The sequence below is a fragment of the Pogona vitticeps genome, chromosome 5 (genome assembly GCF_051106095.1).
Source record: "Pogona vitticeps strain Pit_001003342236 chromosome 5, PviZW2.1, whole genome shotgun sequence".
Classification (NCBI taxonomy): Eukaryota; Metazoa; Chordata; class Lepidosauria; order Squamata; family Agamidae; genus Pogona; species Pogona vitticeps.
Genome location: NC_135787.1, coordinates 43,822,262 through 43,849,215, shown reverse-complemented (window position 1 = coordinate 43,849,215; position 26,954 = coordinate 43,822,262). Strand labels below are relative to the sequence as shown.

Genomic DNA, 26,954 nt, shown 5'->3' with positions numbered 1-26,954 from the left:
GAATATGGGGTGGTCCGAATAATGCCAGAGAGTAGGGTACGGTAGAACTCAAGTAACCATTCTGAATAATAGAGAGGACCCAGTTGTTGTTGGTGATCTTTTTCCAAGCGGAGATGAAAGGATGGAGTCTGGTTCAGAACAGAGAGGGAAAGGATCTATGGGTACTGCTTACCTTTCTTTTGTTGCCGTCGAAGGCGCTGCCGACAAGCTTGTGGTTGTTGAGGCCGAAAGGAAGGGGCCACAGATATTTATTTGTTTGTTTGTTTGTTTGTTTGTTTAGATTTATACCCCGCCCATCTAGACAGACAGTCTACTCTGGATGGCATAACAGAGTTTTAAAAACTATAAAACCAATAACATACGAAAATCCAAGATGTAATAGATGGATATAGATGGTGCCATGTATGATCTATCAGGAGCTTGTGGTTGGAATGATCAACATGGTTGTTGGTAGGATTGGAATTGTTGCTGATAGAAAGGTTGCCTCCGATATCAAGAATGCTGATACCGGTAGGGTTGCTGGGTGGAATAGGAACATGCTGTCTTGCGAATTTTATGGAGGTTTTCCATGACCTCATTGGTTTTGGCATTGAAAAGGCCGGTGGCATCAAAGGGAAGGTCTTCTATTCTTCTTTTGGTATCATCAGAGATGCCTGCAGATCTCAACCAGGCATGATGTCTCAGGGCAATTGAGGTAGACATTGCTTTAGAAGCTGCATCTGCTGTGTGACAGGCAGCTATTCTCTGTTGTTTGGCCAAGGTAGAAACCTCGGTGTGTATATTGAGGGTTTCTGTTTTTGTAGTATCCAGAGCTGATTGAATAATTGGTAGGATTTTGTCCCAGAATTGGCAATGATATGCGCCCATGCAAGTTTGATAATTAGCTACCCTCATGATAAAAGATGTGAGGGAATAGAGCCTTCTTCCAAAAATGTCAATTTTTCTGCCTTCTCTGTTGGTAGGAGCAACAGATAATTCGTTGCACTCTCTCGACTGGGTAGATTCTACTACTGTATGATAGAGTTTGACATAGGGTGTTTGGACAGAAAAGCTGTGTCCGCACCGTGAGTTTTGTAATGATTTCCTACACAGTGTGAAATTTGAAGCAAGGAAGGGGGCTTATCCCATGATTCTTTGATTAAATTAAACATAGCTGGAATAAAACGCAGACTAAGCGGTGGTGTTTTGTCCTGATTCAAGTCATCAAAAACAAGGTCTTTTTTATGAGGAGGTGGTTCCTTCATGTCAAGCTCTAGGGATTTTGCCATTTGGAGGATCAGCTGGGAGTAAGATGTAAAATCCTCAGATGGTGATGGAGAATGATTCTCACCCAGTTAGATGGAGTAGTGGGAAAATTAGACAGCAATTCATTGGATAAACTGGATGTAGAATCTAGAGATGAAATGGATGATCATGAAGATGATCGGTGTGATCTTGTAGTCAATGTCAACAGTAATGACTGATGCATGGCATGAGTTGGTACCGAATGTTGTTGTGTCAGAAGGTGGGGGAGGAGGGCACTTGTAGGTAGTAGTGACCTGGAGAGAGGTATGGTGTCTTGACTGCTTGATCCGTTTTGATGGGATTTGAACTTCTGGTACCTGAAGAGGTCACTTGAGGGCTGATTTTGTTGGGATCAACACATGATGAGTTGATGTAGAGTAAGTAGAAGTTAATCGATGTTGATGACGCAGTGGTGAAGGTGATATGGAAGGTGAATACTGTGGCAGAGAGGTGTATCTCACTCTCCTTGGCTCATCGTAATAAGCCTGTTCAGTAAAGGCCTCCAAATAATAAGGATTGTGATGGTGATACCGGTCTCTATGGTCACTCCTGGTCTGGTATTGGAACAGCTCAGGATATTAATAATATGGCTCCCTATGTGAAGGAGCATAGCGGATTGGATAGATGTGATGTCTCTTTTCCCGGTGTTTACGGGGAGAATAATGGGAAGATTCCAATCCTGAAGGCTGAACAGGTATTGCCTGCCCTGATGTTCAAGGGCTTGAATGGGCCAAGGCCGGGCTGCAAGGCTGGAGATAGACCAGTACTCGGCGACAGGCTAGCGATGAAAGCTACAGCTACAGTTAAAGTTGGATCATCCCTGTCTGATGTTGAAACAGGGGCATCTCTAGTTGATTCCTCAAGAATAGGTGAAGGAATCACTGGTTGAGGAGGATCAATTTGAGTTGATTTTGTCAGTTTCTTTGGCTTTTTTGTCTTAGCCTTATCTTTCTTCTTTTTAGATGAATCATCAGGATGAGTTGGAGCTCTCGAGATGGGAGTCGAGCTCGACTTCAAAGTAGACTTCAAAAGTTCCTTCTGACAAGATGGTACCGTCCTCAGGCTCGATATGGAGCGAACCGTTTCTCTTGGAGTTGGTGATGTTGTTGGGTCCATGGTCGAATTGAGGGACCATTCCCAAAGGTAAGATCACAGTCTTTGAAATCGTAATTTGAGGGCTGATTTGGTAAGTTTTTTACACTTGGGACATGAGCGAATCTGATGCTGTTCTCCTAGACAGAATAAAAAGCAACCGTACCAAACTGTGAGTGGTATTTTGTTGGCACAAAGGATGTACCATTTGAAGGGCCCTGGGGGGGCCATAAAAATAAGAGAAGAAGGGGGTTGAAATAGCAATTGGGGGGAAGAAAAACATGGGAAGAAAAGAGAAAACTGTGAATGGGGGACAAATTCGCTGATAATCACAGGGGAAAGTCAAAGAAAAAGATGATTGAAATATATATGAGAAATTGGCTGATCAAAGAAATACTCGCTGCGTTATCGCTCTAGTGGTCCAAAATACTTCCTACTGAAGCGGCAGTAAAAAGGAACTGAGGGGACGTTGGGAGGGTGAAGCATGTGCTCCATGGGGGAACGTCTCATTATCACATGTTTTTAAGCTCTAGAAACTTCTGAAACGTCCTGCACAGGCGCAGAACAACCCAATTCTGTGCATTCACAGAGGCCACAAAGAAGAACTGCTGCTGTATGCCAATATACTGTACGATGCAGTGACAGTTACTATCTTGCGTAACTGAAAATTACCTTTTATTCCACTAGTTTCCAACTTTGGGTAACCCAGGTGTTCTTGGACTGCATCTTCCAGAAGCCTTCACCAGTAGCTGTGCTGGCCAGGGTTTCTGGGAGTTGCAGTCCAAGAACACCTGCGCTACCTAAGATAGGAACCACTGTTTTATGCAGTCATTAAAGCCACTAAAAGATGATGACCCATAGACATATAAAGTAGAAAGTTAGTAAATTTATAACTACTCAGATGCTGCAGCTTCATGGATTGCTCCCTTGTCATGGCAAAGGGGCTTGAGGAACTCAGAGAAGCTATGGGCTATGCCATGCAGAGACACCCAAGACAGACAGCTAATAGTGGAGAGTTCTGACTAAACACAATCCACCTGGAGTAGGAATTTGCAATGCCACTCCAGTATCTTTGCCAAGAATACCCCATGAACAGAAACAAAAGGCTAAAAGATATGACGCTGGAAGATGGGCCCCTCAGGTTGGAAGGCATCCAACATGCTACTGAGGAAGAGCGGAGGACAAGTACAAGTAGCTCCAGAGCTAATGAAGTGGTTGGGCCAAAGCCGAAAGGATGCTCAGCTGTGGACGTGCCTGGAAGTGAAAGGAAAGTCCGATACTAAAAAGAAAGATACTGCATAGCAACCTGGAATGTAAGATCTATGAACCTTGGGAAGCTGGATGTGGTCATACAGGAGATGGCAAGAATAAATATCGACATCCTGGGCATCAGTGAACTAAAATGGACAGGAATGGGCGAATTCAGCTGAGATGATTATCATATCTACTATTGTGGGCAAGAATCCCGTAGAAGGAATGGAGTAGCCCTCATAGTCAACTAAAGAGTGGAAAAAGCTGTACTGGGATATAATCTCAAAAATGATAGAATGATTTCCTATGAATCCAGGGAAGACCTTACAACATCACAGTAATCCAAGTTTATGCACCAACCACCAACACTGAAGAGGCTGAAATTGACCAATTCTATGAAGACTTACAACACCTTCTAGAATAGACACCAAAGAAAGATGTTCTTCTCATTATAGGGGATTGGAATAATAAAATAGGGAGTCAAGAGATAAAAGGAACAACAGGTAAGTTTGGTTTAGGAGTTCAAAACGAGGCTAATAGAGATTCGTCAAGAGAACAAGCTGGTCATCACAAACACTCTTTTCCAACAACACAAGAGGCGGCTCTACACACGGAAATCGCCAGATGGGCAATACGGCAATCAGACTGATTATATTCTCTGCAGTCAAAGATGGAGAAGCTCTATACAGTCAGCAAAAACAAGACCTGGAGCTGATTGTGGCTCTGATCATCAGCTTCTCATAGCAAAATTCAAGCTTAAACTGAAGAGAGTAGGAAAAACCACTGGGCTAGTCAGTATAATTTAAACCAAATCCCTTATGAATACACAGTGGAAGTGAAGAACAGATTTAAGGAACTCGATTTGGTGGACAAAGTGCCTGAAGAGCTTTCGATAGAGGCTCATAACATTGTACAGGAGGCAGCAACAAAAACCATTCCAAAGAAAAGGAAATGCAAGAAAGCAAAGTGGCTGTCCAACTAGGCCTTACAAATAGCAGAGAAGAGAAGGGAAATAAAATGCAAGGGAGAGAGGGAAAGTTACAGAAAACTGAATGCGGACTTCCAAAGAATAGCAAGGAGAGACAAGAGGGCCTTCTTATATGAATAATGCAAAGAAATAGAGAAAAATAATAGAAAAGGAAAAACCGGAGATCTGTTCAGGAAAATTGAAGATATTAAAGGAACATTTTGTGCAAAGATGGACATGATAAAGGACAAAAATGGGAGGGTCCTAACAGAAGCAGAAGATATCAAGAAGAGGTGGCAAGAATACACAGAGGAATTATACCAGAAAGATTTGGATATCCCAGACAACTCAGATAATATGGTTGCTGACCTTGAGCCAGACATCCTGGAGAGTGAAGTCAAGTGGGCCTTAGAGAGCATGGCTAACAACAAGGCCAGTGGAGGTGATGACATTCCAGTTGAAATATTTAAATCTTAAAAGATGACACTGTTAAGGTGTTACACTCAATATGCCATCAGTCTACATCCCAATCCCCAAGAAGGGCAGTGCCAAAGAATGCTCCAACTACCATACAATTGCACTTATTTCACATGCTAGCAAGGTTATGCTCAAAATCCTACAAGGTAGGCTTCAACAGTATGTGGACCGAGAACTCCCAGAAGTACAAGCTGGATTTCAAAGGGGCAGAGGAACTAGAGACCAAATTGCTAACATGCGCTGGATTATGGGGAAAGCCAGAGAGTTCCAGAAAAAAATCTACTTCTGCGTCATTAACTACGCAAAAGCCTTTGACTGTGTGGAGCACAGCAAACTATGGCAAGTCCTTAAAGAAATGGGAGTGCCTGACCACCTTATCTATGTCCTGAGAAACCTGTACATGGGACAGGAAGCAACAATTGGAACTGGTTAAGGAACAACTGATTGGTTCAAAATTGGGAAAGGAGTACGACAAGGCTGTATATAGTCCCCTGGTTTATTTAACTTATATGCAGAATACATAATGTGAAAGGCTGGAATGGAGGAATCCCAAGACGGAATTAAGATTGCTAGAAGAAATATCAACAGCCTCAGATATGCAGATGATACCACAGAAAGTGAGGAGGAATTAAAGAACCTCTCAATGAGGGTGAAAGAGGAGAGTGCAAAAAATGGTCTGAAGCTCAACATCAAAAAAAAACTAAGATCATGGCCACTGGTCCCATCACCTCCTGGCAAATAGAAGGGGAAGATATGGAGGCAGTGACAGATTTTACTTTCTTGGGCTCCATGAACACTGCAGATGGTGGCAGCAGCCACAAAATTAAAAGACACCTGCTTCTTGGGAAGAAAGCGATGACAAACCAAGAGAGCATCTTAAAAAGCAGAGACATCACCTGGCCGACAAAGGTCCGCATGGTCAAAGCTATTGTTTTTCCAGGAGTGATGAATGGAAGTGAGAGGTGGCCCATAAAGAAGGCCGACCGCCAAAGAATTGATGCTTTTGAATTGTGATGCTGGAGGAGGCTCTTGAGAGTCCCCTGGACTGTAAGGAGAACAAACCTATCCTTCATTCTAAAGGAAATCAACCTTGAATGCTCACAGGACAGATCCTGAAGCTGAAGCTCCTATACTTTGGCCATCTCATGAGAAGAGAAGACTCCCTGGAAAAGACCCTGATGTTGGGAAAGTGTGAGGGTAAAAGGAGAAGGGGACGACAGAGGGTGAGATGGTTGGACAGTGTCATTGAAGCTACCAACATAATTTTGACCAAACTCCAGGAGGCAGTGGAAGACAGGAGGGCCTTGTGTGCTCTGGTCCATGGGGTCATGAAGAGTTGGACACGATTTAATGACTAAATAACAGCAACAATAAAAGACTGCCAGCGTTCCTTAAGTAAATTCTAGTCTCAACTCATTTCCACATATATACTTTTTCTATAATCATCTGCCTTAATTTTCAACTGACATCAAACTGCTTCTTTACTCAGTTTGGCTGGTTTATTTTCTATCACGAGATCCAATTCCCCCATGTTCTCCTGGTTATTAAAATTCTTCATTAAGTTGCTCCACTTTTTCTCTTCTTTATATCCCAGTGATCTGTTCCTTGCCTTATTCTTCACAGTTCACATATTAAAACCCTCTCAACCATCCCCAGAGACTGACCTGCTATTGTTTAAATTCTGATCTGCTGGAGATATATACTTGGAGGCCCTTTGAGTAAATTTTCTGTGCTGGTTCTTCAGCACGATGAGAAAATTTAACTCAAAATTTGTTTCCTGTCTAAATAGAATTTTAGTGTCATTGAAGCTACCAACATGAATTTGACCCAACTCTGGGAGGCAGTGGAATACAAGACAGCCTGGCATGCTCTGGTCCATGGGGTCACGAAGAGTCGGACACGACTAAACGACCAAACAACAACAACACTCAGCTGCTGATTCCTCATTTTTACACTGCAGAAAATGGCTACAAATAGACAGATCAAAAAACGACAATAGCAAAACTTCAAAGAACTTCAGAATGATACTTTTCAGTTCACAAAGAATACATTCATGGAGGCAAAACTCTAATTAGCACATTCATGGAGGCAGAACCCCCATAAGAGTATTTTTAAGAGTGGAGTGCTTCTAAATATGGAATTAAAGTTTTATCTAGTAAGGCTCTAAAATAGAAATATATGAAGTGATCTATATGTCACTAGATCATTGGCCCATCCAACATGGTACTGTCAAGAATGGCAGCAGCTCTTCTGAGTACCATCTGGAGACTGAACCTGGGAGCAAAACACAGAGCTATGGTCCCTTCCAAGATAAGAGAGAAGACATGTAGGCTGGCATTCTCTTTTAATTTCAGGATTCAACCACACCTCATATAAAAAGCAATCTGAACAATGCATAAAAAGTACTCACATCTCAACCTCCAACAGCCTATATCACTTCCAGTGAACAGCCAAGCTCCATTCTAGCTGATAATCATATTTATTCTACATTGCAATTCCACATCAGCAACCAGATATTATCCATGCTGACTTCAATGGGCTTATTCCCATTGCACCTAGGACTGAAGTCTCAGTAACTACTCAGTAAATGTGTTTACTGAATGAATTGCTAGATGATTAACCATCTATATTTCTGCATATGCTGGTTGATTTTAACAATAGCAAAATGAATGGATGAGGAGACATACGCCACAAACATGACATGATTCCATATACAGTAGCAACAAATGCTAAATAAACACACCAATATCCTAAGACACTAATATTCTTTTTCCTGTTGTATTTTATATATATTTTTAGCAGCCATAGGCAATGGTAAAGTTTTGTCCTTCACTAGTTGTACCATTCTGTTTTCACTACATTAAAAGATCAAAAGCTAGAAAAACATGAATAAGTTGCCTGTACAGATCAAATAGCTCAGAGGTTGCGGGTTCAATTCCACACTGTGCCTCCTGGGAGTAGAACCAGTCTAAGCAAGCAGCACAATCTCAGAGTATCCCCAAAAGAAAGGAATGGTACTTTTACTTATGAAGGGTTACCATAACTCAGAATTTGACTAGACAGCACATCATTATTATAACTGGAATACCGCCTATGTAGGGATTTTATGAAGAGAATTTAACCTTGTGCAATTTAAGTCTAATCCACCACAGATTTCCAGCAGCCATAATCTAAAATGGAATTACTTCATTCAAACTATTAGAGATACATAACTTCTGCTCCACAACTATTTCTTTGCTCTGACATTTTGAGCATAATTCAATGCAAGTGTCTACGGTTAATCTATTTCTCTCAATCTTAAAAGGCGCTTTCAAAAGCAAATTTTAAATGGTTTTCGATACCATTTAACTGGTTTTAGATACCTAAGCCAAAGAATCATCTTTGGAAAACTATCAAGTACTAAGTCCTTTCCCTCTATTAGTTTGTACAATTATAATTACACATGAAAATTGCAGCTCACCTTTCTGTAACAGAAGAATTTAGCAACTCTCCTTGAATCTACTTTTCAAAACAAATACTTCTTATTTAGCAAGACCATTGTCAAAATTATTTGGCTACATCTTGGGCCTTTGTGACAAAAATGAACACCCTGCTATGGTAACTTTTATGCCCATGTGACAGATATCATTATAACAGAAGGATACATTTATTATAACAGAGCAACAACAGAAGCTGAAGTCATGTCAGTAGGAAACCTTGACATATTGAAGCAGAGACTTAAATGCAATCAGTTATCAGGCTTTGTTAGGTTACCAAGTATCTTATTGTGTTATTATAAGGTACATGTTTCCATGCAGGGATTAATAACTGTACTGAAACCATTATTGTTCAGACCCATCACAGGGGACAAAAAGCATTTGATTTATAAACAAAAACAATCTATTAGTAACACCAATAATTTTACTTGTTCCTGGTAAACAGGCTTGACAACACCTGAGGGGCTCTTTTGAAAATCAAGATCTAGAGACTTACCTATTAAATATTTTCACTCAAAAATTATGTTTTGTACACAAACTTCTTATTTTATCACTGCCAGGGTAGATTCTCTGTTTTTCTCTTGGCCTACCAATAACAACTGTCTTTTGAGTGATTATACAGCTTTTTTCACATAAGAAAATGAGGTAATAGAGAAGTCACTAATATATGCTGAGTATTGCTGAACCTTTGGTAAATTCCTTGCAATATACTGAAAAGTTCTCTTTTAAAAATGTATTTTAAAATGTTTTGATCTGCCAATATTACCCATCAGAGCCATTTAGCAGAAATTGAAAGCAGTAAATAAAAATAAATAAAAAGCCACACATACTTAATTCAATACTTTTCAAGCATTAATCGACCAGAGAACGGGTGCCAAGAAATGAAGGTGAACAGATTTTCTTTTTAAATGACAGTGTTCCTGTACCTTTAATACTTGTCTAGAGGCTGACATTTGGGTAAAACCTGTTTTCTTTTTTTTATCCAGTTAGCAAATAACATAGCACAGACAATGTTTCTGTTAGAGATGGGGAATGAGAAAAGGTTACATCTTTTGACATTAAAACAATATAGATTTATTAGTAGATTCCTAGCAGTGTGTCGTAGGTATAGTAACAGGTAAACCTGTGGTCTGAATCCAACTGATAGTCCTAACTAGAGTAGAACTTCTGAATCAAGACTAGAGATGGGGGAATTTGTATTTGTATACTAATACGAATATCCCCCCCCAAAGGTGGAGATAACGAGGGTCCAGCCCCATGGGGCCAGACTGTCCACTCACAGTTATGCTGCTGCCGTGAGCTGCACAGAGCCTTTCTATCCCTCCATTGCTCGTGATAGATTAGCCAGTCCTGGCAGAAGGTGGGATGCTGAGCCTCTCTGACAGGTTGCAGAGTGACTAATCCATTTTGAGCAATGGAGTGATAGGAAGGCTCCATCCAGCTTGCGGAAGTGGCATAATCGTGAGTGGCCAGACCCTTGTTATCTCCACCTGTGGGAGGATATTCGTATTCGTATACTAATACCCCCATCTCTAATCAAGATTCTAAATATTGAAATACCTTTCAGCAACTGATTCAATGTGTCTAAAGATAAAGTTCCTACCCAAAGTCACTAGAAATCTCATTATTCAGAAAAGCTGAACATTTTCACAATTCCTGTATCATAGTATATCCTTTACTATGTAAAGGTAAAGGTTCCCCTTGACAATTTTTTTTTGTCTAGTTGTGTTCGACTCTAGAGGGCGGTGCTCATCCCCATTTCCAAGCCATAGAGCCAGCGTTTGACCGAAGACAATCCTCCATGGTCACGTGGCCAGTGCGACTTAGACACGGAACGCGAGGTGGTCCCTATTTATCTACTCACATTTGCATGGTTTCGAACTGCTAGGTTGGCAGGAGCTGGGACAAGCAACGGGCACTCACTCCGTCACGTGGATTCGATCTTACAGCTGAAGATTTACAGACCTTACAGCACAGAGGCTTCTGTGGTTTAACCCACAGCGCCACCACGTCCCCTACGTGGAGGATGTTAAATTTTGATTTAACACTTCATATTCTTACATGTATTTTTAAGTTGCAAAAAGATTTTTTTAAAGTTGGACTTAAATTGAAGATATTATATGGGAATATTTTGATTACTACTTCCAAGCAGGTAATGATTGCTGTTTATAAGAGAATACCAATATACGTGAGTAGGAAAATCATGTTATTGTGATGGCAAACATATAATCATGCCAGAAAAACAAACAAAATGAATTTAAACATAAAACAAAGGCGGGATTCATAACTAGGGCAGGAGGAGCACCAACTTCTGGATCACTGAACACTGCAAAATCTTTTTAATGAAGAAAAGATTAAAGTGCCTGGGAAATGTCAACTTGAAACAGTACAGAAATTATCTTTGTTTGATGTTAGTTACTGCACAGTTAATTCCCAGACAGAATCTGCAGCAAGACAACACCTGCCTTTGGTACATTACATAGCAAACTGATAACTTCTCTTTGTGTCAATTCACAAAGGTGTCATGAAGTTAATGCCTCACAGCTGTTCCTTAAACTCTTACCATTCCAAATTAAATAGGTAATATTAACTTGAAACAAAAACTGGTCACCTCAAAGAAACTGAATCAAAATAATTGAGACTTATTATGCAAATTCTAAAGAGGCATAAGCCATCTGCAACAGCAGAAGCATTTTTCTAGACTAATTGTTTGCAAATCGTCCTATTCATGGGATTCAAGAAGATATTTAGACTTGAACCTTCATTACTTAACCCTTTGAAGAATATGGGAAACCATAGCAACAGTGAGTAATTTGCAGTTCATCTCATTTTTATAGCATTGTTACCCAAAATTGCTAAAAGGTTAAGACTATTTGAAGCTCGCTAACAGTGGTCAGACCCAATAAAATGCCTTTCACCACAATGTTAAACTAGGAAAAGTTTAATATATATACATACAGATCCTTCAGATGTTAATTAAGGCAATATTGTCCAATTCCATCCATGACAGTCTAAATCCTGTTGCTAGTCCTAGCTAGAGCAGACTATTGACTAAGCTGTTTAATAGTGAGTCAACATTTATCTAAATCTCACTGACTCAGTTGGGCTACTCTAGTTGGAACTACCAATAGGATTTAGACCACATAGTAGTAATTCTGGTTTTGTTACACTGCTACATTTCCATGAAGCAACTGATGATTAAAACAATTTCTCATTATTTCTGTGTCTTTCTGTAAGGTGACAGCATGTCTTACTAGCATCTCAATATATATCATGCCATGCAGCCAGAGTGCAGGGGCACATAGGGTGTAGCTCATTACATTAATGGCTGGATTTATTTTATGTTTGCACTCTGGACATGCTGACCAAAGTGGATAAAAATCAATGATTTTTTAAAAAAAATTATTTAAATCATACTTTTAATTTTTTTAAATTGATTTTTATTTATATAATAAAAATCAAATTTTAAAAAATGTAAATCAAATTAAATTAGGTTTAAATCAAACCCACTCTTATGCTGACCTTTGTGATTTTTAATCAAGGTCATCACTACATTTGCACAAAGACAAATAGTTCCCAACATTAAATTACTTCAGATACTTTGTACCTGGCCAAATATGCACCTGACTTAATAACAAGTAGAAACAGAGTTTGTGACCATATTATTTACTGGTTTGGCCAAAACAACATAAAATTCACTCCCCAACCACTTCTTGGTATCTCTTGAATTAGAAAGGGTCAAGTTCAAAAGACTTCTAGGAACAGAGTGGTATAAATTTACCAGATGAGCGGGATATAAATCAAATAAATAAATAAATAAATAAACATAGTGCTGTACCTAGAATCCTGCCTACCCAGGATGGTCATTTGCCATGGCGGCTGATGAGTTTTTCCTTCTGAAAACAGAAGCATTTCCAAACTCTTTTCAAGTTATGTTGTGACAGAAGAAACTGTTGCTGGCAATATGTTAAAGGATGATCTAGACCCCCAAACCTATTGTCCTCCAGCTTGTTAAAGGCAGCAAAGATGAATAGTTAAAGGCAGAGGCTACAAATAATTCAAGCATCCTTTAGGGATTGTAAACATTCTGTGTAAGAACTCTATGTACCAAAAGGCTGGGTGACACTTTGCTGGCAGTGATGTTTAAAATGTTTCCTTTTTAAACCTAAAGCCAACCCCGATGTGTTTTATTTGCCAGTTCTTACTAATGAGTTCAGTAGAACACAATTTTTAGCAAAAAAGAGTGGACCAGAAATTAGGTAATTTGATTACCTTCCATTTGATCGATTTGATTAAAATACTGTTTCCCTGAAAATACGCCTAGTATGATTCTTCAGGATGCTCGTAATATAAGCCCTACCCCCAAAATAAGCCCTAGTTAAGTAAAACTCCACCCTCCACCATTGTGCAGCATTGTGCAGAAACCAGAAGATGACATGACTGTAAAATAAATCATCCCCCAAAAATGAGCCCTAATGCATTTTTGGAGCAAAAATTAATACAAGACCCTGTCTTATTTTCAGGGAAACACGGTAAGTAGAAATAGTCTTCTTCCTACAGCACTGCTTGTAGCCACCAAGTCCTCCTCTACCTGCTACCTTCTCTCCTGCTGAGCTTCCCATTGGCTGGAAATGCCATTCTGAGTATTCTTTCCCACTTGAAATGTGTGAATTGCAATCCAAACTTATTATCCTTGCTGGGAAGAGGCAACCAAAAGACTTTTCCACAGGAGCAGAAATCCAACTAATCTCTCTCATGATTGTTAACCATTATTCACACACTAATGTTAAGAAAATAGAAGATACAGTATGAGCTGTACTGTCCAATTAAAGTAAGGACAAAAGGCTTTGCAAGAAGGACCTGAGAGGTACATCACAAATGCCAGGAAAACTTATTTCTGGGTTGCCCTTTTTTGTAATATAACTCTGATAAGTATTGAAAATTTAAAGAACTTTGATATTCTGGATATCTATCACAGCCATAAGCAGAATACCAAGGAGCGTCAAAGTGACCCATAAGTACTGTAATCATGCACCCTTTTCTGTAAAACTCTGACACTGTACGGATGGCAGTAGAGCATTCAGATGGCAAATATGTTTATAATTCACAATCTAATTCTTGATACAATGAAGAAGTCTTGGCAAGATTTCATAACTGAGTGAAGTCTGTCTAATCAGAGAAATAATGTCCCTGGAAAACTACTAAAAGGGTGGGGAATTTCGATTCAGCCTTTTTAAGTCCGAGGGTTAAGTTCAGTTTCAGATGCTTTTCAGTGGTGAGCACGCCCAAAGGCTAAAGATTGGAACCAAGAATACCAGAGAATTTCAGTTTAAAGCACTTATTGACACTTACTAAAGACTTAATCTTAGAGCTGGAAGGGACCCTATGAGTCAGTGAGTACAGTCCCTGTCAAGGAGTCACAGTGGGGAATTGAACTTCTAGTCTCTGGCTCTGCAAGCTACATACCTAAACCACTGAGCTATCCAGAAGTTGTTACGATGGGAAAAGTTCCATACAAAGCCTGGAGCCACCAAACAGTATCATGGTGTGTGGAACTCTGGGAAAATCTAACAGGTCAGACTGGAATCCCAGGAAGATTCAATTAGGCGCCAAGGACTTAGGTTCCCTGCTGCTATATTGCTGAATCCTTGATTACCTCCAAGACAGGATTCACTATGGAACCCATCTGCAAAATAAATGGTTCCAGTGCAGTAGTGTTCTGGCACATCCTCCATTCCCATTAGCAGAATAATCACACATGGATAAAGAATAAAGCAAAGCAATGGGAGGATCAGAGATACTTATTCATTGGTAATCGTCTCCACAAGCATGCAATGACTTTGCTTCCTTCCCTATCTGTTATACAAGTGAAACAAGGCAGGACAAGCAAAGAATCACAAACCCTGAGGAGATTTAAATTTATTAAGAAATTAGCTTCAGCATGTATAAAATAGGGTCTTAAACTGTGAAATATTAATAATTATGAATTTCTACAAATTTTTCCTACCTGTTTTCCATCCAGTGTACAAATTCTCTTGACAACTCCGGAATCTAACTTAATGGCTTCTGTTATGTCAGTCAACACTTGGTCAAAGGAATGAGCAGTCTTTTTATTCAGCAAAATTCTCACAGCTTTCCGTGGTTTCACCCCACTCCGTATAACGGTCACCAGTTTGGGTTTAATGAAGTCTTTGCTCTCCTTCACATCACTTCTTGCAGATGTCAGAGATGTAAGGGATCGAGATGATGCAGATTTGATGTTAACAGACCAATTTGGATTAACATTCTTGGTGTAATCAACTTTGCGAAATGGTTCATTGGATGCGCATACATAGTTTTCACCTAGTTGAGATAGAAAGGGGGGAAAGAAAACCACATTATATTTCTAGGATCTCATTTATTGTTTTAATATTCCATGTATTACCTTGATACAGTTTCACTTCTTCCATGATTTTGAGAACCAACTATATGAGCTTACAATAATATTAGCAACAATGAAGTTAAAAAAATAAATGGCATTTCATCAATTAGATTTCAGGTTTTTGTATATATAATATAAGAAATATGAATATATTCGTGAAGGCTTTCACGGCCGGGATCTAATGGTTGTTGTGGGTTTTTCAGGCTTCTTGGCCGTGTTCTGAAGGTGGTTTTTCCTAACGTTTCGCCACTCTCTGTGGCCGGCATCTTCAGAGGACAGCAAACTATGCTCTTGTGTAGTTTGGCTAGGGCGTGGAGTATTTATGGCTGTGAGATGGGATGATTAGTGTGTATTGTTGTGGGTGTATTGTTTTCTGTGGATTGGTGATTAGTGTGTTTTGTTGTGTGTGTATTGTTGTGATAAGGAGATTGTCTGTCACTGTGGTTGATGGTGGTGATCCCCTTGACCTATTTCAAAATACGGAAATACTGGACAACACCAGCAATCATTACGTCAGACTGCACAGGGAAACCATTGAAATCCACAAGCAGCAGAAAAACTTTAATAAAAAAGAGGAAAGTTTGAAACGCAACAAAACTTGGCTCCCAGCTCTCAAAAATACAGCATGCAAAAGGTCACGAATTCTACCCAACCACAAGGTCAAGGGGATCACCACCATCAACCACAGTGACAGACAATCTCCTTATCACAACAATACACACACAACAAAACACACTAATCACCAATCCACAGAAAACAATACACCCACAACAATACACACTAATCATCCCATCTCACAGCCATAAATACTCCACGCCCTAGCCAAACTACACAAGAGCACAGTTTGCTGTCCTCTGAAGATGCCGGCCACAGAGACTGGCGAAACGTTAGGAAAAACCACCTTCAGAACATGGCCAAGAAGCCCGAAAAACCCACAACAACCAATATGAATATACCGTATTTTTCCGTGTATAAGACTATAATTTTGTCTAAAATCTTTAGACTAAAAATTGAGGGTCGTCTTATACACGGAAGTAAGCTCAGGAGAGACCAAAAACAAGTGGAGGGGAAAGCAGGGATCAAAACGATCCTGCAGCGCTTTGATCCCTTTCCCCCTACACTTGCTAAACCCACTTAGATTTCTTAATTTTGGATTAGAAAAGTGGGGGGCGTCTTATACATGGGGGTGTCTTATACATGGAAAAATACGATATATATTTTAACAAATTATGAATAAAATAGGTTAACCAGTATGTATGGAAAAATTAAAGGTAAAGGTAAAGGTTCCCCTTGAGAAAAAAGTTCAGTTGTGTCCAACTCTAGGGGCCAGTGCTCATCCATGTTTGTAAGCTGAGGAGCCAGCATTTGTCCATACACACTTTCCATGGTCATGACTAGACACGGAATGCCATTACCTTCACACCAAGGTGGTACCTATTTATCTACTTAGATTTGCATGCCTTCAAACTGCTAGATTGGCAGGATCTGGGACAAGCAACAGGAGCTCACCACATTGTGCGGATTTGATCTGCCGACCATTTGATCAACAGCCCAGTACCTCAGTGGATTAACCCACAGCACCACCTGCATCCCTCTATGCAGAAATTACAATGAAAGCAAAAGCAAAATGTAGACAAAAAGTGTAGATATTAAATGACCAGTTACAGCAACACTTTGGAAATGACTTTGCCTGAAATGGAATGTAGCTGTAAGAAGTCCCTAGACTTTGTCTGACATTTCAATACCCCATCAAAGCCACAATAAAAAGGAATGAAAGACTGCTAGGAATTTTACAATACTGACCTTAATCCAAATGAGTATTTACTTATATTGGTACAAGTGCAATCACATAACTTGAAACAGTCAGTAGCCACTAATTAGTAAGTCCCCAACTATTCTTAGTCATGTGCTGAGTCACACAGCTGATATGTCACTAGGAATTCCACAGGGATCTATTATTTAGAATCTATTTGCCACTCCAAGTTATGCCACTGTAGTTATGCCAGCATAAACATTCAACTGAATTTTGCCCACTGCTTTCTATTTTGACCTGGGGAAACAGTGTGATCTAGCAATCTGTTATCCCAAATGTAAAGAATACTCTTAAAGCAGGGGTCTCCAAACTACCGCCCGTGGGCCACATCCAGCCCATCTTGCCATTTTATCTGGCCTGTTCCCTTCAGCCTGTGTGTGGGGGGGGGAGGTGGGGGTACATGTGGGGAGGCGTGAGTGTGTGCCTGTGCATGGGGGGGCAGGCATCCATGCGGGGGTGCAGGCGGCCGGCCATGCATATATGTGCATGCACGTTCCTTCAGTCCTCAAAAATGTTGAAAGGATAGGATATAGCCCTCACACTCCAAACTTTGTCTCAAAGGAATTACACAATTTAAGGGACATTTGTCAAGAATTCAGCATTCTCTTTCCTACAGAAGTGAGACGGGTATTTTAGGATATCTAGAGGCAAATCTATTCAAAACTGCATTCTTTTATAATCTGTTTGGTTTCCAGCAGCCAGCTATTCCACTCCATCTAGTCCTCTGTAAAAGAATAGCCTGGGAGTAGCCACTGAAGAAACCCTCTCTCCTGCCCTCACCAGATTTGCCTGATGGGCAGTCAGACTGACAGAAGGTCCCAACATTCTCTTAGGTCTTAAAACAGATCTCAAACCCTGGAGATGTGCTTAAGGGAAGATGCAGTCCTTCAAGTCACCTGGACAGAAAGCAAAAGAAATAGAATCTATTCCCACAACATGTCCCACTTAGCACATTATCAACAATGTGATCTGGGTGTGTTGAACAATGGCCTCAAATAGAGTAATACACGTAGATGATCACACAAGCCAAATGTTAGACAAAAATATGTGAATGGAAAAACTATAAAATAAGCCCCACAAGCATAGGCATCCTTCAGTCTCGAGAGACTATGGTAACATGGTCTGAATCGAGGAGTGTCCTCTCCAGAGCATGAAGCCCGGGTAAGGTAATATGGAGGATAGGCTGTTACCCAAGCAGCAGATCCCCCCTCTCCACATTGCTGAAATGGTCCAATGGAAAGGCAAGAGCCAATACAACTGGTTCCAGCAATGTCGCAGGAGTTGGCAGAACGACACATGCTGCCTTCGGGACTCCAGCTCCGGACCCTGCCTCGAGGTAGTAATGAAACCAAAAAACATACAAAATAAATTTTTATATTATACACTTTAGAAATCCAAAAATCATTCTAGCCAGATGTTGAGGCTGTAAGATGTATAAAGTAAAATCCTAAAATGAAGACTTCAAACTTGTAGAATCAGCTTACATTTTCTAGCACAAGCTGATTCTCAAAGCTTGCAGCCCCCTGCATCCAATCAGGATAACTTTTGGGTTCTTTTGTTCCAATAAGCTCTGCAGTGCCCAGAAAAATCCTGCAAGACTTGCCTGTTCCCAAAATGTTATTAATCTAGTAAAGCATTAGCCAATGTTGCTTTTTGGGTTTACTAACGGAGAACAGCTTTCCAGAATTTCCAGTATGACACATTCTTGTGCTCAATATGCCTACAATAATAATGACGCCTAAGACCATCACAGGCTAGTTTAGAGCTCACAAAAGTTAAAGCACAGTGAACTTTCTTTGATATTCGATATTATTTCTTCAGCAGCTTCTGAGATGGCAAGTATCTTCTAATACAGTCCTGTAGAAACAATGAAGTGTCTTGCCATATCTTAAGGATTAAACAACTTTTCACACAAGCTTCCACAGACTGCTGCCCACTTCATTAAAACACAGCTCTCATTCTGGAAAACCTGTAGAGCAGGGGTCATCAACCCCCGGTCCCCACAAGCACTGTTGGACAAACAAACAAAATGTACTGTATACTTAAGTCAAAAGTTTGGATCTACTTGGGATTAGCACTATCATAATATAGTCAATGGAACAAATATCAGAAGAAACAGTGAGGAACATGGCACATATAGTGGAACAAATACCCATCTAGTCACATCTGGGTTTCCATGGCCCAGCAGAAATTTGAAATCTGATCTCTTGGGTTCCAGATTGATATTCTACCCATTACACCAACCATTCTGTCTTTACACAATATTATATACACAATATGGAATAGGATACATGGTTGCTCTTTGTGAGAACTGTTAACAAGAATATTGTGATAAAATTTTAATAATGATCTTGTCTTGATGAAAATTATGAAAAAACAGGATTTCCAAGGTAAGCACATTCTAAGAATTTTTAAGCAAGTTCTAAAAGCTCACATTACCATCTGGATTATGTATAAATGAATATAGTAGGGCAGTAAAAGCCTTCCAGTTTTTCCTTTTAAGTAAGATACTCAGCATTTTCTAAAGCTCTCAAGTAGTCTTTAAAGTCAATTCCATATACAACACATTCAAATAACAAAAACCAACTGTTAGAAAAATACAACCACCAAGCTTACATCCATGAAGACCTACTTCACCAGAGCATCTGTCAAAAGAGTGTGAACAGCTTATAAGAAAATATATGCAAAATCAAACACATGAATGGATTCAAGAGCAATTCAAATGACAGTCTTGATGTTCAAGGGCTGGGACTCATCAATTTAACTCTTCCAGTTGTAAGTCATAATTATCCCTAAGTCTATTGTACACTGCTATTAATATGCCTGAATCATATATTCATATACTGCATTCATTTTACACAATATGCAGTACATATACACTATACAGTATATTCAATTTTTTTCTCTCTTTTTGATTAGTAGTCTACTCAATATCCTACCCTGGTACTTTTTTTCCTGGATATATGAGGACATAGACGACATACTGCTATCAGATGCTTTCCCCTTCTTTACATCCAGTTAAATATCTCTGGTACTGCAGACCTCATTTGTGTATTCTAAACTGATAATTGTATTTTTTTGAATACAATAAAAATGGTTTGAATATAGGCAAAAGTCACCAGTGTTTAGGACACTGTGCAATCACTACTTCAAAACAATCTAGAGATATTTCCCTTAACTCTAACTTGCTTCAAAGAAAGTCTTGTCAAGTATGATACTGCCTTGCTTCTAAGAGAATCTTCCAGTGATAAGTGAGCAGTTTCACCTTGATTGTCAAATCTTTGTCATCACATTTCCCCACTTGTTATTGCTCATTTTGACATGGCTTACTAAGAACTCCTCTCATTTGAGATTAAAACTAGATTATGAAGCAGTGGGCTATAATGTGCACCCTACTATTTCAAGCTTGAATGCCCACACAACCAAGACACACATCCATAGGAACATACTTTTAAGATACTTACGTTACGCATGACAATGGGCAGGGGAGGAGAATCACCCCATATCTTAGTGCAGAACACTATAAAGACCCCCTTACAGGTTAACTGTGCATAGGGTCCCTCGTCCCAAGTACACAGAGATGAGTCTCAAAGTTAGTTACCATCAGAATCAGGATTACATAAACTTCACCCAGCAGCCCCATATGGAAACAGATGAAACAGTAGCAAAGTCTTCAGTCTTCAAACAATATCCCTAGGAACAGCCCCAGCAAATCCTTAGTACTCAAATGATGGCAAGTGTTGTTGAAATGCAAGCATTAGTACAGTATAAAGGGACAGAGTGTATTGCTGAAGTACTGTATAGGTTTTCTGGCACCAAGACTTTGTCGCAAGGAGGAAAGAATAGCTGGCTAGTAGAAAACAGACATGAAAGTAAACACGAAGCACCACTGATGAGTATAAAGTCCTAACTGATTGACCACAGTCCCTTAAATCAGTGGTCCCCAACCTTGGGCCTCCAGATGTTCTTGGACTTCAGGTCCCAGAAATCCCGGCCAGCAGAGGCGGTGGTGAAGGCTTCTGGGAGTTGTAGTCCAAGAACATCTGGAGACCCAAGGTTGGGGACCACTGCCTTAAATGATTGATCACCTCTTAACATGTCAGTGTGCTTAGATCTAACATAGAAAAACTGAAATCCTAACGTGCTGTTAAATGAATGGTGTACGTTTTAGAGGTGAATTGCTTTAAGCTAAAAAAACACCTCTGCAGAACTTGTCTGTTGCGGTTCAGGATATAACAGATATCATTTATGGAGATTTCTTCGCCTATGGCAATTCACTTCCAAAAGTTTTGCTATTTGCATAACTGCACAACAGGATTTTAGCCAAAGTGACCCATTAAAGCTCATGGCATTAAAGCTGCAATCTTTTGATCCTCAGGAGGGCATTCTAAGGGTGACAGAATACTGTGCATCACCCTTCACATGATAAGAGAGGGCACTCTGTTTTCTAAGAAGGAAAATCATCCTTAGAAGCCTTCTCACTGCAACCATGAAAGTCTCTGCAGCACATGCTTTTCTAATATCAGTGAAGTGGGGTGGGGAAGGTGGAGAAATGCTTGACTCCAGAGCCACCCTCCTAATCTGCCAGCTCTGGACTGAGCATAATGATTAATTTCCTTCCCAAAGAAGCCAATGTTATAGGAGATGGAGTCCAATAAGGGTAGCCAAACCAACAGTGAAGGGGATGTAAAAGAACACTATCCCCCTGGTCTTCCAGGGAATGCCAGGAAATGCCTGACAAAGCACAGGCATTTCTCTACTTTAAATTCTGCCTCCTTCATGCCATTGGATTTCACTGTTAATTTACAAAAATACAAGCAATTTATTTAAGATTATTGTATTTGTAATCAGGACTTAAATTAACCACATTCATTGTCATGGAGCACTTATAAGCAGTTATTTATATGGAAGCGCACATATTTCAAAGATCACATTTAAGGTGAAGCAGAATTTAACTATAAATGAAAAAAAAGTAATAGGCTTTGAACAATTGTCATATAGTTGCATTGATTTTGGGTTGCAAAGCAAAAAAGCAAAGCAAAGCGTGCTGCTTATACACTGCTCCACAGTGCTTAGCACAGTCGCTGAGCAGTTTATAAATTAACCATGGAGCCTAAACATTGCCTCCCACAGCAAACTGGGCACTCAATTTACCAACCCTGAAAGCTATGTAAGCCCTGGATTGAACTCAGGTCGTGAGCAGAGTCTTCACTGCAGTACTGCAGTTTTACTACTGTGCCACAAGGCAAACAGACTTTCATATCTCCCAGATCAGTGTGGGACAGCTAAGCCATCACAAAATAATAACATTTTAACTCTGGAGCACTGTAAACAACTTAACTTTCTTAGATAAGCTGGCAAGTCACGTAACCATGCAATAGAACTTAGGAACTACAAGTTGACAGAATCACATAAACTAGAAATTGAGCTTTTTTTCACCTTAGAGAAATGAAGGAAGCTAACATTTTCAAAAAAGAGAACTGAGAAGGAATAAATATAGCCCTCTGAGGCTGCAAGACCATATCCAATATTCTTGGAATTCCTTTCAAGTAGAAATGTATAGTGCTGTGCTGTGAACAAATTTTCTCACCTTCAAAATAGGACAGTGTTTATAATGAAAAATCACCAGTATTACGCTGCCCTCCGAGGAAAAGATACTTTTCAAGGGGAAAATGTATTTTCATCTTCCTAGCATACATATCTTCTACATCTAGAACCCTTGGTTTTGATTATATGGTTTATTATGCAGTAAGTATTCTGTATAAATATTCTTGAAGTTATTAAACACTTGATTTTAATCTCAAAGGAGCCTCGCTTACAGAACAGAATAATTAAAAAAAACAACAACTCTGATGCTTAATTTATTAATTTCCCTCAGAAAGCCAGCATCAATTTGCAGAAATAATTCCTCTCCTGGGTTATAGTCAGTTTTTATACTACGGCTACTGAAGTGTTCCTTTTACCATTGATTACACTGAGTTAAGTTACACTAAGCACTGAAATCCTGCTGCTTAGTGTAGTAAGTCATGCTGGTGTAGACCCACTGAACCAGTGGAGATTTGGCAAGTCAACTCCTCTGTAAATTTCAGTGTTCATTTACAAAAATACAAGTGTTTCATTTAAAATGACTTATAAATAGGACTTAAACTAATCACATTCATTGTCATGGGGCACTTGGAAACATCTATTTATGTAAAAGCACACATGCTTCAAAAATCACATTTAAGCTGAAGCAGAATTTTATAAATGAAAAAAAAAAAACTTTAATAGGCTTTGAGCAATTGTCATCTCTGAGCCTGGATGCCTGGATTTTGATGGTGGCCAGAAGCGAATTTGCACAATTAAAACTAGTGCACCAGCTGCAACCATTCCTGGAGAGCTCTGATTTGACCATGGTGATGCATGCCATAGTTATATCCCAGCTGGATTACTGTAATGCACATTATATGGGGCGGCCTCTGGAAAGTGTTCAGAAACTTCAGTGGGTCCAAGATGTGGCAGCCAGATTGTTAAGTGGGGCTAGTCATAGGGATAATATAACCAGATGCACTAGCTATTGTTCCATTTCCGAACACAATTCAAAGTGTTAGTTATTTGCTATAAAGCCGTAAATGGCTTGGGTCCAAGCTATCTTCAGAACCACACTTCCCTTTATGAGGGTTTTTAAGGCTATCAGACCTTCCACTCAGTCCCAACACCTTCACAGGTTCTTTGGAACTTGCTCCCATAGGAGGCCAGGCTGGCCTCCTCTTTGCTCTTCTTCCACAAGCAGACAAAGACTTTCTCTTCAGGCAAGCTTTCCCGCAGTGACTGGCTACCTGACTAAGGTTTTTTTTAATGAATTGTTTTGCCTAACTGCTTTGAATGTGCTGTTGGTGAGTGTGTGTTTAAGGTTCTAGTTCTTTGATCCTTTCTGTATTTGTTTACTTGCTGTTTTTACCTTTAAATATTGTCTTTTAATGACGTAAGCTGCTTTGAGTCATTTTTAAAGAGAAAGGAAGAGTAAAAATGTTTTAAATAAAAATAAATAAAATTATAAATTCTTCGGATTTCTACTCTAGTTCCAGTTATGTTAAGCACTGGCTGAAATCCTGTTGCTTAGCATAGTAAGTTGCACTCCAGTAGTTCCATTTCAATCAACAGAGTTTATAGAAGAGTTGATTCATCAGATCCCACTGATTCAATGGGCTAACTCCAGTGCAACTTATTATGCTAAGCAACAAAATTTTAGCCAATATCTTGAAAACCTGCAATGCATACTTTTATAAAGAAAACTGTTTGGAAGTATACATTTTTTAAAAAATAACATGTGTTTTATTAGGTAATTAAAGATCAATGCAAACTTAAGCCATATACTTTTAATGTTTTTGATGGTTCCTGTTTTTAACATATCTTAAAACTTTATTTCCTTTTTTGTGGCATTTCCATTCTTTCTCGAGTTGCTAGAGAACTAGGTATCTTCTGTCATACACATACATACACATGTATTTCCCAAAAATTAGATTAAAAAAATGATTGCCTTTGCATTAAGCTTTTGAATAACAGCCCCCATTGTTACATTTAGCCACATGCAAATAAAAATTAGAAGATAATTCTGAATGTATCATTTTAAAATAAATGCAGCATGTAACATTGGTACACAGTATCAACTATACCTAAATTACTTGGGACTTTTAGGATCACTTGCTTTAAGACAAGATGTTAAAGCTGCAGGAAACAAGCTACAGAACAAAGTTACATGCTATTATCAGTAACTATCTGTAATAGCCAGTCTATTCTGAAGAAATTTCTGCCAAATTATTGTCATACATTCTTTCTTTGTTCTCTCCTGTCTACTCCATGACTGGAATATTTACATTCTGATCTTTCTTTCCAACTTGGCCTGAAGAGGGTTCCATTTAATTTTAAGTTGTCCAGATAGAAAATATGTAATTTGCATATCAAGTACTACAGAATGTGCTCTTTTGTAGATATGTCATATACTATTTATGCCTGTATTTATATTGTTTAAGTATTCACCTTTCTGGTGAACACATTATGAAATATAAATACAAATAAATGGAACAAAAAGTTTCGAAATAGGTTGCTAATCATGATATATTGCCACCAGTACTAGAATTCCAATGAAAAGAAGTGATGAACAGTTGTTCAGGAGTATTACTGGTTTTATTCATCCATTCAGGCTTGCCATTATTGCACTCCATAATCAGTAGTGATTAGATGAGGCATGCAATTATTGTGCCTTTTAAAGGGGGGGGGAGGAGATGACAAAATAAGAGTCCTGAATATTGCAATATATACAAATTGTCAGATTTTTAAAAAGTTACTAAGACTGGGAGCTCTCTTGTCAAAAACATTATCACTGCCATCTGCCACCATATTAAATGCTAAAGACATCTTAAGAGAGAGCACAAGTTGAGAGCAGAATAGTGCCAAAATTCCAGTAATACACAGTCACTTGGAAACCAGCTTTCTATCTCATTCCCAACAAGAAACATATAGAAAAAAGCACCAAGGCTGGACTCTAAGGGGTTAATATATTCCTATTCAAATTTGCAAGATGCCAGCTAGTTTGAACAAAGAAGGTTGCTGGTTTCCATCTTTGGAAAACACCCTGCCTTATTTTAACATGCTATTACATGATGATGCAAACAATCTAGCACACTATAATCATAATTGTATGTCGACAAGCCAATTCTGACTTTTCAGGGTATTCTAGGTAGAAAGTACTCAGGTTTACCATTACCTTGGAGGGGGCAGGGCTGAGACTGTGCATCATCCTTCAAAGATAGGAAAGAGGGGAATATTTCTGAAAGAAGCACTTGAAGTTAGGCTTAAACACAATCAAAGGCAAGCACCACACAAGCACTCACTCCCAGTTCCACATGCTTATACACAGAATTTCTTAAAAAGTCCACAATAACTCCTTAACCTTAATTCCTGTCCTATATAAGATTTCAAGCAAGTAAGGAACATTATTATCATTGTTGTCATCTCAATGGATTAGATGGCTTTTGATTTAAAAAGAGTTAATGCTTCTCCACAGACTTTTATTTGACCTTTTCCCTGCTTATAAAATGGCAATACACAACTGGAAAATGTTTGGAATTATTAAAAGACTCCCTAACCTAGAGGCAAAAGTCTTCTAATATTTTAAAGATTAACATCTTTTTAAACAACATGTGCATTGTAGACTATATTCTGCTTTATCAGGTTTTTGAAATGTTATCCAGCTATAAGAAACAAGCAGTTGTTGTTGTTTAATGATGGTCCATATGGAAGAACATAGCTCTTCTATTAACAGCAGCTTATTCAAACAGCAGTTGTTCTTTCCAGCTAAAATTACAGTAAGGTTCTTTATTGATTTTTAAGAATGTTGCAGTGCACGTTACATTTATTCTGATTTCAAGGCTCTCAGAGTTTGCCTTCTGTTTTTAATTTCCCAGGTACATCTCTGAGCAATGAAAATCAAGAATGCTAGCAATGTTGCTACTTAGGAGTTCTTGAAAGACACACTAATATATATTGAAATGCCCAGGCCAAAATTCAAAGGGCCAGATTCTACCTGCACAACAGGTATGACTCATCATCACTGGGATGCTCATAACTGATAACCTTCAGCTACTTTCACTCACAATCTATAAAAACCCCCAAAGCTGTCCCAAAACATTTGGCTCCCTGAGGCACTTCACTACCATGCCATGTACAGAAAATTGCTGAAAAGGCAATCTGACATCTTTATCTGAAAATGGTTAAGACATATCACCATGGGTTGAAACCATAAACTGATACCTGGAAGTGATCTGCCATCTATCTTTGCCAGCAGTATACTTTCAAGTACAATGGCTTCAACATCTACTCAGATTTTTTTTGAAATGTTTTTTTCACCAGTACCCCAGGTTTTATAACATCTACAGATAATGAGTTCTGAAAGACTTGAAAGTCTGCTTGTTTTTTTTTAAATAATCCAGTAAGGCTCACATGGTTTATAGTTAGTGCAGAAGTGTAGTAAAGTGAAATATTTCTGCTGAGGCCAGGCACTATCATCATCCCCACTGCAGCTTGAACCTGTTGATGGGTGACTTCACAGAGGATAAAATATGATTCGGATGCCACAAATGATGACAAACATTTTTGTAACTAATTTTGCTTATCTTACATTCACCTACCCTT

At 39.1% G+C, this 26,954-nt stretch overlaps 1 protein-coding gene across 5 annotated transcripts in view; it reads right to left on the bottom strand.

Moving 5' to 3' along the window:
- Positions 1-26,954, bottom strand: part of DCLK2 (doublecortin like kinase 2) — a 126,051-nt gene that overhangs the window by 91,183 nt on the left and 7,914 nt on the right. For all 5 annotated transcript variants that reach the window (XR_002299427.3, XR_002299428.3, XM_078394772.1 and 2 more), the window contains exon 2: positions 14,555-14,889. Coding sequence is in view for 3 of the 5 variants with exons in the window: in XM_078394772.1 (XP_078250898.1) it covers positions 14,555-14,889 (335 nt within the window). In the remaining 2 variants the exon portion in view is untranslated. The remainder of the gene's footprint in view (positions 1-14,554; positions 14,890-26,954) is intronic.